Raw genomic sequence first — 12,068 nt, forward strand, 5'->3', positions numbered from 1 at the left:
AATATACAGTGTTGTGACTGGATCATGTTCTCTCTCTCTCTCACACACACACACAGGTTGGGCAGTGTGAGCATGAGTGTGGCGGATGAAGACTCCCGCAGCGGGTCACGGGCTCGTGCGGTGGAGGTGTGCCAGTGTCCCCCTGGATATGACGGGACGTCCTGTGAGGTAAGCAATGAAGGCAAAGCTGCACAAGTGGACAGGAAACACATCTGATAGTGTGACTCGGAAGATTGAACCCTCTGACCAAACTCATATTTTTATTACAGTTAAATTAACGTACTATTTAGTTTGATAATGCTTTTTTTATTTACTATTTCATATTTTTAGGGGATTTTATGGTACTAAACTATATTTACGCTGTATTTATAATCCATTTGTTCACTTTTTTTTTTTTTTAATAAAATGTCCAACTTAAACTGTGGTAAATCTTGAATGCTTTGGAGCATAAGCTTAATTTGATCTTTTTTTTAAAAAAAGTGAACTTGTGAAAAAATGTACACAAACACTATTTTGTGAAATATATATTTTCAAAAACTGTGCCTTAAATCTAAACCAATTGTGTTCAAAATTTGAGCCTGATCTCTCAAAAAATGAGCTTTCGGTGAGAGTTTGTTTGGCCGCAGTACCAAAAGTCTCCACTAGATGAAATTCATTTCTTGACCATGAGGAACACAAGTGTGACTATTTCTTTCAGGACCATATTTCCTGATCGAACCATGTCCATGATTATTTTTTGTGTGTTCACACAGCAAGTGCCAAAACCTTTCCCAGTGTGTAAGGCGCGAATGATTTCAATGTTAAGTCAATGCAAAGACGTGTTACGCACGTAAAAAATTCCTGCGGGGCGAATGAGGCGTGGAGCGCGGCACGGAAGACGCGAATACGCCTCATTCGCGCGTCAAGTTCGTGCGAATTGAGCGTCTGGCGCGTTAAGCGCGAATGATTTAGTTAGTGCCATTTGTGCATTCACGCTTTTGACGCGAATTCGCGTCTGCCGCCCGGGTTGAAAAATCTGAACTTTGCCGTGAATTCGCGCCGCGTTAACCAATCAGGAGCCTAGCTGCTTCCTCACGTGGTGAAGGATCTGGATGCTTCAATAAATTATTTTGTAAAATGACTAAATGCCTGTATTTAGTCAAATATTTTATCACTTAAAACATTATTTCTAGATACGAGACATGTTCAATTTGTATTGAATGTTATTCATTCCATATCTAGGTTATATGAAATATTATTATGATGTAAAGACAATCAACATATGTTCATAAATTCGTATCTGGACGTGAGAGAGAAAAAAATCACAGGACAGGTTAATAACTTTTGGAGGCCGGCTCTATTTATCATCAAAACAACAATAAATGACAGCTAGATTAGGTGGATGAGGGCGAGGGTGATCCTCGCTCCGATGCGGGACAACAGGTCATCAAACTGACCGCGGGACAGGCGGAAGTACCGCTGACAGCGGCCGTCATCCAGCGCAGCTCCTGGAGCGAGCGAATGGTGAAACTCGCCAAACGGTTCGCCTCCGAAGGGTCCGGTGGACACAAATATACGGCGACGATGATCCCCACACCGCTGTTCTGCTCTCCAGACAGAGCAGTGACTCTCTCGATGAATGCTCGGTCGACATAAAAACAATGGCCGCCAACGGATTTCGATTCTGACGCACGAATTAACACAAAGTAGTCAAGCGTCAAACTAGATGCGTCAGGCGCGAATTTGACGCGCTATTCGCGTCCGGTGTGAACACAGCATAACAAATAACGTTTTTTACAATGGTGGTTTAACTAAAATTGTGGCAAACAGCGCCATCCGGTGGAGAAGAATGGGTAACATTAGAGATGACATAATAGTACCAATCCAATGAAGAAAGAAATTCTACAAAAAAAACAAAACAAATGTAAAATTTTAGATCTAGAGGGTTAGGAGCCTTCATGGAGAGTTAGGAGAGTTGGCAGTGAGTGTGTTTCCCACTCAGACCAGTCCTTCAGTCTCCTTAGGGAGAGCTGTGAAAGTTTGCAATTGATTTGAAAAGCTTTAAATGATTCAGCCATACACTGTCATCATTACTCACTCCAAACCTTTATGTTGGTGATGTTTTCTGTGGAGCACAAGAAGAAAATCCCGGAGACAGGAAGAGATTGATTGAGCGACTCGTGAAACGGACGGCTCATCGGGATGGGTGTGTGTGAAACTCATTCAGTAGGGCGCTGCAGGGATGAGGTGTGTGTGTGATGAGGCCGACCCGTGAGTTCACATCATCCTGGGTCCTTTTCATTGGATTATTGCAGAAAATAAGCTGAGCGACCAAGAAAAGTTTATGATTTTCACACGTTTTGTTTTTCATCGCGATAATCTACACAACTTTTGAAGCCTGAATACAGTCGGCAGAAGAATAAAGGTTGGTTATAAACGAACAGCTCAGTCACGACTTCAACGTCGGCATCATCAAGCGTTTTCCTTGAAAGTTTAAGTTGGAATAGTTTGACTAAACACTGTGGCTGTGAAAGTGACTAGAGAGTAGATGAGTTCAGCTGTTCAAGCGCCTTTTTCAAGACAAGTATCAATGAAACATGAAAATATATTGAGCTTTCGTTCACCACAGACCTTACTTCAGCCATTTAATCAAAAAACCATTCAAAAACTCATTGGCTTCAGGAACCGGAAGTGCTGAAATGCATCTCATTTCTGATTAAAACAAGTTATTTCACAGATAGTAGAGTGAAATATACAGTACAGTAAAGTACAGTTCTGCTCATGGATTAGTGCCATAGATTGTAACGTGTCTCACTTCCTTCCATTCGAAAAATAAAGCCAAAATGTCCAAGAAATGGGTGTTAACCTTGTACTTCCTTGTAAGGTGGAGCCGCTTTATCAAGGTCAACACTCAATCGCAAACACATCTGTCAATCATGATATTACACACTGCTTTTTGTAGCATGAAATAACTAAAATTACTGGAAGATCAAACACTTGAACACTCGTCAGCGAGAAACCATCTTTGGATCTGTGTAATTGGGTTTTGTAGTTTGGTTTATCTTCCATTCGATTACATGGAGAGGGCGGAGCTTATAACCTATACTGCAGCCCACCACCAGGGGGCGATCGAAACATTTCAGCTTCACTTTCAGGACGTGTGCAACACACGCGATCAGTTGTAGTTTACCTCCTGCTAAACCAAGCCCGTTTCTCAAGGATTCCAGCTGGTAAAGCGGCACATCTAGACACTACCCAGCAAGCAGTTTTGTGTTTTAAAAACATCTAATTCCTGTCCAAACGCAGCCCAGACGTCTAGGCTAAAACAAGGCAAAATTTTGTGAAAATTTAATACTGTAGATGCAGTGTTGTAGTCGAGACCACCTCACTCGAGTCCGAGTCGACACCGAGACCAGAGAGAGTCGAGTCCGAGTCAAGACCGAGTCCATAGAGAGTCGAGTCCGAGACCAGAGACGGTCGAGTCCGAGTCAAGACCGAGACCAGAGAGAGTCGAGTCCGAGACCAGAGACGGTCGAGTCCGAGTCGAGACCGAGACCAGAGAGAGTCGAGTCCGAGTCGAGTCCGAGTCGAGACTGAGACCAGAGAGAGTCAAGTCCGAGTCCGAGACCAGAGACGGTCGAGTCCGAGTCGAGTCCCAGACCAGAGAGAGTCGAGTCCGAGTCGAGTCCGAGACCAGAGAGAGTCGAGTCCGAGTCGAGTCCGAGACCAGAGACGGTCGAGTCCGAGTCGAGACCGAGACCAGAGAGAGTCGAGTCCGAGTCGAGTCCGAGTCGAGACTGAGACCAGAGAGAGTCGAGTCCGAGTCAAGACCGAGTCCATAGAGAGTCGAGTCCGAGACCAGAGACGGTCGAGTCCGAGTCGAGACCGAGACCAGAGAGAGTCGAGTCCGAGTCGAGTCCGAGACCAGAGAGAGTCGAGTCCGAGACCAGAGACGGTCGAGTCCGAGTCGAGACCGAGACCAGAGAGAGTCGAGTCCGAGTCGAGTCCGAGTCGAGACTGAGACCAAAGAGAGTCGAGTCCGAGTCAAGACCGAGTCCATAGAGAGTCGAGTCCGAGACCAGAGACGGTCGAGTCCGAGTCAAGACCGAGACCAGAGACGGTCGAGTCCGAGTCGAGACCGAGACCAGAGAGAGTCGAGTCCAAGTTGAGTCCGAGTCGAGACCGAGACCAGAGAGAGTCGAGTCCGAGTCAAGACCGAGTCCATAGAGAGTCGAGTCCGAGACCAGAGACGGTCGAGTCCGAGTCAAGACCGAGACCAGAGAGAGTCGAGTCCGAGACCAGAGACGGTCGAGTCCGAGTCGAGACCGAGACCAGAGAGAGTCGAGTCCGAGTCGAGTCCGAGTCGAGACCGAGACCAGATAGAGTCAAGTCCGAGTCAAGACCGAGTCCATAGAGAGTCGAGTCCGAGACCAGAGACGGTCGAGTCCGAGTCGAGACCGAGACCGGAGAGAGTCAAAAGAAGAGTGTGTTCACCTGGCAGCGCAGTACGTGTCCTCCTGCCATCATATGAGGGAGAAGGGATGAACCCTCTTTTCCATTAAACTGCTCTCTGTACTTATTGTATATATCTTTTTTTTTTTTTAATCTATTGTGGTATATTTATGCATAACATGGAAATGTTTTTTTTTTATTGTTGTTGTATTTTTTTTTATTTATTTTTTTTTTCACTTTTATTTATCTACATATATGTTTATATATTACTATTGCTTTGGCAATATTGTGCTATTTTACAGTCATGCCAATAAAGCTCATTTGAATTGAATTGAATTGAATTGAGTCGAGTCCGAGTCGAGTCCGAGTCGAGACCGAGACCAGAGAGAGTCAAGTCCGAGTCAAGACCAAGTCCATAGAGAGTCGAGTCCGAGACCAGAGACGGTGGAGTCCGAGTCGAGACCGAGACCAGAGAGAGTCGAGTCCGAGTCGAGTCCGAGTCGAGACCGAGACCAGATAGAGTCAAGTCCGAGTCAAGACCGAGTCCATAGAGAGTCGAGTCCGAGACCAGAGACGGTCGAGTCCGAGTCGAGACCGAGACCGGAGAGAGTCGAGTCCGAGTCGAGTCCGAGTCGAGACCGAGACCAGAGAGAGTCAAGTCCGAGTCAAGACCGAGTCCATAGAGAGTCGAGTCCGAGACCAGAGACGGTGGAGTCCGAGTCGAGACCGAGACCAGAGAGAGTCGAGTCCGAGTCGAGTCCTAATCGAGACCGAGAGTCGAGTCCGAGTCAAGACCGAGTCCATAGAGAGTCGAGTCCGAGACCAGAGACGGTCGAGTCCGAGTCAAGACCGAGACCAGAGAGAGTCGAGTCCGAGTCGAGACCGAGACCAGAGAGAGTCAAGTCCGAGTCAAGACCGAGTCCATAGAGAGTCGAGTCCGAGACCAGAGACGGTCGAGTCCGAGTCAAGACCGAGACCAGAGAGAGTCGAGTCCGAGTCGAGTCCGAGACCAGAGAGAGTCGAGTCCGAGACCAGAGACGGTCAAGTCCGAGTCGAGGCCGAGACCAGAGAGAGTCGAGTCCGAGTCGAGTCCGAGTCGAGACCGAGATCAGAGAGAGTCGAGTCCGAGTCAAGACCGAGTCCATAGAGAGTCGAGTCCGAGACCAGAGGCGGTCGAGTCCGAGTCAAGACCGAGACCAGAGAGAGTCGAGTCCGAGTCGAGTCCGAGACCAGAGACGGTCGAGTCCGAGTCAAGACCGAGACCAGAGAGAGTCGAGTCCGAGTCGAGTCCGAGACCAGAGAGAGTCGAGTCCGAGTCGAGACCGAGACCAGAGAGAGTCGAGTCCGAGTCAAGACCGAGTCCATAGAGAGTCGAGTCCGAGACCAGAGGCGGTCGAGTCCGAGTCAAGACCGAGACCAGAGAGAGTCGAGTCCGAGTCGAGACCGAGACCAGTGAGGGTTGATTACCTAATTTACTTTTATTTACTTAGAGAAATCCTTTTTTTTTTTTTTTACTGAATTTACTTAGAGTTTAAAAAATATGATCAGTTTAGGGTAAAAAGGCCACATAGTAGGTGGTGTTAAAGTAATTTTATTACAATTTGTCATGTGCAGTTGCGCACTAGAAAATCACCAATCACTGGGCGTGTCAATCAATTTAAAGAAATATTTTATTAACATACATTAATAATCATGAAAAATATTTTTAATTGAACTCGGGAATAATTCTGAGTCCTAAAAAAAAAAAATGTTCGAGTACGAGTCAATTCCGAGTCCAAATGCACACGAGTCCATGACAAGACCAAGACCATTAAAATATGGTCTCAAGACCGAGTCCGAGACGAGTCCGAGTCTCGAGTACTACAACACTGTGTAGATGTCTAATAGACTTCTCATCAATTAGATACAAATAAATGAAACGAGTGAAGAAATGAAACCCAAACATCTTGTCATCACTTTGCTTAGATGATGGAATTTCAAACATCTCAGAAGTTATTTGGCAAAAGCGACATGTACATTACTAGAAGTGTGTTCCTCATAGCCGGACTGTATCGGGTCTGTAGTCAACCGATGACGGCTGTGTTTGCTGGTGGTGATTATTGTAGCAGCTCAGTGTGTTTTAAACTCCTTCCCATCGGAGCGATGAATCCTCGTGTAGTGGCAGTCTGACGCACGCCGTGTCTCGTGTTCCTCGTGTGGACGAACCCTGATCAAACTCCGTCGGCAGTGGGACGAGTCTCTGCTTCGCTCTGTGTGTGTCAGCAGCAGGGGCGGCTGACTGTGTTGAATCCCTGCGAGATGCCTTCTCTCTGCATAACTGTCTGCTCCATTAAAGCTGCACTGGCTATTGATTTCTGAGTGAGCAGATTTTTATGCTGATGTGAGCAGGAACCACTGGCCAAGAGACACAATTGAGACACTGTGATCATCGATATAAACCCTCCAAAACTCAAACACACAAACACCTTTACTCCTAAACGAGGACATCAGATGTGTCGGCCCATAAGATCACCAGTCCAGGCCTGGCTGTAGTACAGTGTTGTACATTTCAAAATAAGAGTCCCGCATTATGCTTACAAAGTGAGCTTCAAGGATTGAGTACTATAGTTTGTGAGTGAACTATTCCTTTGACTGTGTTTGCTCATCTCTGTCCTCAGCTCAGGGTTGTGTGTTTGTGCTCAGGACAGGCCGCGCTCAGAGCGACAGGGTCAACCGGGTCACCGAAAGACCGCAGAAAAACAAGTGTGATGCTTATAGCTGTAGTCATTCCAACTATCCTCTTCACATTCAGCATGTGTGTGAACGATCTCTTGTGTGCCAAAGACGGCACTCTGAGACATCACCCGATGCACACGCACAATTATTCTGCCTCATTATAGTATATCTGGCTTTCACCAAGATCTAAGGCAGCGTCACATGTATTCTCCGTAAATAAGTCAGTCCCAGCTCAGTGAAAGGGACTGTTTCATTCTGAAGAGATCATGCGAGTGACAGCTTGAAATTAAACCTGAAAATAAGCACACTAATGAGCACCGTAATAACACATTTCAGCACGCAAACCGAAATTAACTGTTTTAAAAGATTTTTGTTCAATAAAAAATGCTTAAGTAGCTAGATTAGTCCTCAAACTGCTCTGATAATCACACAGCACATTGACAACAACATTAATAGGGCTGGGTATTGAGACAAATTTCACAATTTCGATTCACAAGCTTGCAATTCGATTTCGATTACGATTCGATTCAATATCGATTATTTTGGATATCAGTTACAATAAATGGCAAATTTTCTCAAGGGAATCAAATCTCTTAACTAATGCTGTAAACCATGGGAGTCTGGTTGTAGCCTACTAGGCTTCATTTGCCTAATATGAAGGTAATAATGAATGAATCACTTAAATTACACTTTTATTTATTTTTATAATAAGACGATTATATGAAATATAAACATTTAAATGGTGGCTGTCATAAAAACTTGCCAGATTTATTCAAATATGCATTAAATATTGAAGAACATTAAGATTATAATGCATATGTAATATGGTGTATATATTTAGCAAAATGCTCCTCTCTAGAGTTATTTTTTCTAGCTGACTCGAGTTTATGTGGGTTTTCTGAGGTAAATATGACGATACATTGATTACAAGCTGTTTAACTGACGTCTTTCCACGGTTGAAACGCTGATTGAGCGAATCAATGTGACATGATCCGGATTTGGATAAGTTGTACTCTATCTTTAACACACTTTCAGATGCTCGTTCATGTTTATTTGGCGCTGTGACTGGTATTATTAAGCCGGAAGAGAGATCAGTGCTGCTGCTTCTCCAGAGCGATCTCACGCCACAGCGACAAAACGCTATTTATGTTTCTGAATTTCTAAAGAAAATGGACGTAATTTGAAAATTGAGACTTTGTTTCATATCAATAGTAACAAAGGACAAAGATTATTGCGATGTTTTGGATGCGCGCAGCCGCGATACAATGATCCATTCATACAAATGAAACAGGATGACTAATCGATTCTTGAGATTTAAGAATCAATATCGGTTCGTAAAAATGAGAATCGATTAATATCGAGAAATCGATATTTATTACTCAGCCCAAAAACTAGATTTAAAAGGTTATGATTAAGTAATGATTAAAGACTTTAAACCGAGATCACAGGTTTCGCCGCAGAAACAAGCACATTAAACTTGCCTAGATCTCAAACAGTGGAGCGCTGTCGCTTGCAACGCCAAGGTTAAGGTTTTGGATAAAAGCATCTGCCAAATGCATAAATGTAAATGTAAAAGCTGAAGTCAGAGGCGCGTCAAAATCACTTATTTATGATCATGTTTCTGTTTGGAATTCAATGGAAATGTTCAACTAAGGCGAATTAGTATAGACGTATAGATAAATAATAGATCCGTCTTATTAAAAATTTACAATTTAACCCAATGTTTGTGTGCTGTATACTATATCAAACGGTTCATCTCACTATGAACGGATCCTTTACTTGATATCGATTACAAAAGCTGGGAAACTGGGAAAGATTAAAGTCGTCATGAAACGAAAGTTGTGCTAATCTTTTCTTGCCTGTTTCGCCGTACAGTATATCCGAGTGAACGGCTTCTGAAACAAGAACATCCTCAATATACAAATATGCTATTTCTGTTCATATGACCTGGGTGTCCTTCTCTTGTGTGTAAAAACAGGTATTGTTATGATCAGTGCTATCTGCATAGCCTGTGGTGATGTCGAGAGCCGGAGTCCACACACACTTTGGCATTATGAAGGTTGTCCTTGATTAAAAAAAAAAAAAAAAGATTAAGAAGCCCAGAGTCTTATGAGGATCCATTTAGGCGAGGATGAGAAAAGGAAAGTGTCACGACTTCACTACCATATTGTGCCGAGTGAGTCGGCTTCTTGAACAAGAGAAAAATACAGGGTGAAACTTGATTCGATCCATTGGATGCAGAGATGTATAAAGTACTAGAAACCCGGACTTTAGTAAAAGTACAAGTGCTCAATCAAAAAAGTGACTTGAGTGGAAGTTGAAGTGCTCTTTAAACGCCACACTAAAGTAGAAGTACTAAACTATTCAACATATTTTGTACTTAAGTATTGCAAGTAGTTTATTTAAAAATTCACTACATAAGTACTAAAAGTAAAAGTACTGTGTCATGCAATTATTGAAGAAAGCAGTCAAAAGTTTGAACTAGCAATCAAGTAAGACGCTTTGGCGGGATACAAATTTGCTTTGGCGGCCATTGCAGGACAACCCCTGCATTAGTTGTCAATGTGTGTGTCAATAAATACCATTACCCTATAAAACTGGCGTGTGATTTAGGCAGCATGAAAGCCAACTTGCAAAGAATGATTCGTAAAAATTGTATAATTGTAACGAGTTAAAAAAAATATCGAAGTAAAAGTATTAAATTCATCGAAAATATCTACTGAAGTAAAAGTAGAAGTATGAGAAAAAAACAATACTCTAGTAGAGTACAGATACAGCATTTTAGTACTTAAGTAGTTCTACTTCAGATGTTACTATACATCTCTGATTGGATGTTTAATTGGATTGTGAAAAGTAGATCAGAATGGCATTGGCTTAAAGTCCCCGTGAACCGGAAGTTGCAAACGACTTTTCTCCAGTGTTGTGACGCATTTCCGAGAGAAACGGAATACCAAATGAGGTGAAATAGTGGGCGTGGCTTTTTTTTTCCAACTAGCACCTGATTGGATCACTCTCATCTCTAGATGACACCTGGACGTCGTCTGCATAGGCCTGGACAGGGTTTGGCGATCCGATGTGCGAGGGGGAGCAGAGGCACAGGCACTTGAGCCACTGGTTAAGGGCTAGGATAAAGTTAGGACAGCCTGTCTTGATGCCAGTCCTTAGTTGGATTGGGCTTGTCATTTGATCTCCACAGATCACCTGGATATCTGTAGATATCCTTAATCATGTTGATAAAAGGTTTGGGTAGGTTTAAAGGCTCTAATCATAACGCCATGTGGCAATGAAGACTGCATAAAGCTTTGTGGATTCATGCTTAAAATCATCAATTGCTGTTTTCAAGCAGAAAACGTGCTCATTCATGCCTTGACGATTAATAGGCTTTGTGTTTTTCCGACAGTGTGTTCATTTCGCAGAGCCATGGCAGGAAGCTATTCAGAATGAGAACTTTGTAAATGGTGGGGAGTAGAGAGATGTCTCTCCATGTTGCTGGGTTGTCAGGTATATTGTCTTTTTTCAGGATACTGTGAATAAGGGCTCCTTTCCACCAATTTGGTGTTTTCTCATTAGTCAGACAGACACTGAATATTTGCGTTGCGATACGTCCATTGTTTTGTGGATTTTTTGTTCGGTAGGCTGTCAATCACCCTTAAAGGGATAGTTCACTTTGAAATTCATTTTTGATATGTTTTATCTTACCTCAAGGGCGTCCAAGATGTAGGTGTCTTTGTTTCCGCAGTATTTTCAATTTTGACATTTTTCAGTCAAACCGTTGTTGTCTATCAGTCATACACTGGAGGCTAAGGGGGTCCACCAAAGAGCAGCACAGAGAAGTCCAAATTAAACATGATTTAATGAGTCGTAAATGTAAGTACACACTGATGGCCTAAGACACGAAACGAGCGGTTTGTGTGAGAAAACCAACAGTATTTATATCGTTTTACCTCTTGTAACCACAGCCATGACAAAATGATCTGACGGCACGGGCGCTTCGGTCTGGAAGTGATCGCTTGCGCGCCGACGTCACTCTTTGTTTATACAGAGATTTCGTTTTACCTTTCACTAAACATATTTAGATATACGGGAAACCGCAATGGAAGACGATTTCGGTATATCTAAATATGTTTAGTAAACGGTAAAACTTCCGAAATATTATTTATTATTAATATTAATATTAATATAACTTCCGTGTAAACATTGAGTGACGTCACACGCAAGCGATCACTTCCGGCGTAACATTGAACTGATTCAGTTCGGTTCAGTTGGACATTGAACAACTGATTCAGATCACTGTGATTACACAAGGTAAAAACCATATAAATACTGTTCGTTTTCTCACACAAACCGCTCGTTTCGTGTCTTAGGCCATCAGTGTGTACTTACATTTACGAGTCATTAAATCATGTTTAATTTGGACTTCTCTGTGCTGCTCTTTGGTGGACCCCCTTAGCCTCCAGTGTATGACTGATAGACAACAACGGTTTGACTGAAAAATGTCAAAATTGAAAATACTGTGGAAACAAAGACACCTACATCTTGGACGCCCTTGAGGGAAGCTAAAACATATCAAAAATTAATTTCAAAGTGAACTATCCCTTTAAAACCTCCTGAGATGTAAACAGCAAGGTATTCAGTGTTTCGGTAGGGGGATTGAACTCTAGCGCATCTAGCCAGGGGGTGTTGGCTAGGCGTTCACCAGTGGCGTCTACTTGTTTTAGCAGGCTTCTTTCAGGGTAACCTTCAGAGTCATTGTTATCAAGCACATTATGTAGAGTATCCTTATCTGCGCATTAAACATCTTTTCTTCTGCGATTTCCGCGGCAGTTATGACGGGTGAGATGTTTTTAGTGTTTGCTGTGGGTCAAGTCACACAGCCTCGCAAAAAGACAGTGCTGTGATATTTTAATTACAAAAAATTATGA

At 43.2% G+C, this 12,068-nt stretch overlaps 1 protein-coding gene across 4 annotated transcripts in view; it reads left to right on the plus strand.

Annotated features, from left to right (window-relative positions):
• lama2 (laminin, alpha 2) overlaps positions 1-12,068 on the plus strand; it is a 303,798-nt gene that overhangs the window by 135,213 nt on the left and 156,517 nt on the right. For all 4 annotated transcript variants that reach the window (XM_089118335.1, XM_089118333.1, XM_089118331.1 and 1 more), the window contains exon 15: positions 57-168. In XM_089118335.1, the coding sequence (XP_088974461.1) occupies positions 57-168 (112 nt within the window). The remainder of the gene's footprint in view (positions 1-56; positions 169-12,068) is intronic.

The sequence above is a fragment of the Pimephales promelas genome, chromosome 13 (genome assembly GCF_988280905.1).
Source record: "Pimephales promelas chromosome 13, fPimPro1.hap1.1, whole genome shotgun sequence".
Lineage (NCBI taxonomy): Eukaryota > Metazoa > Chordata > Actinopteri > Cypriniformes > Leuciscidae > Pimephales > Pimephales promelas.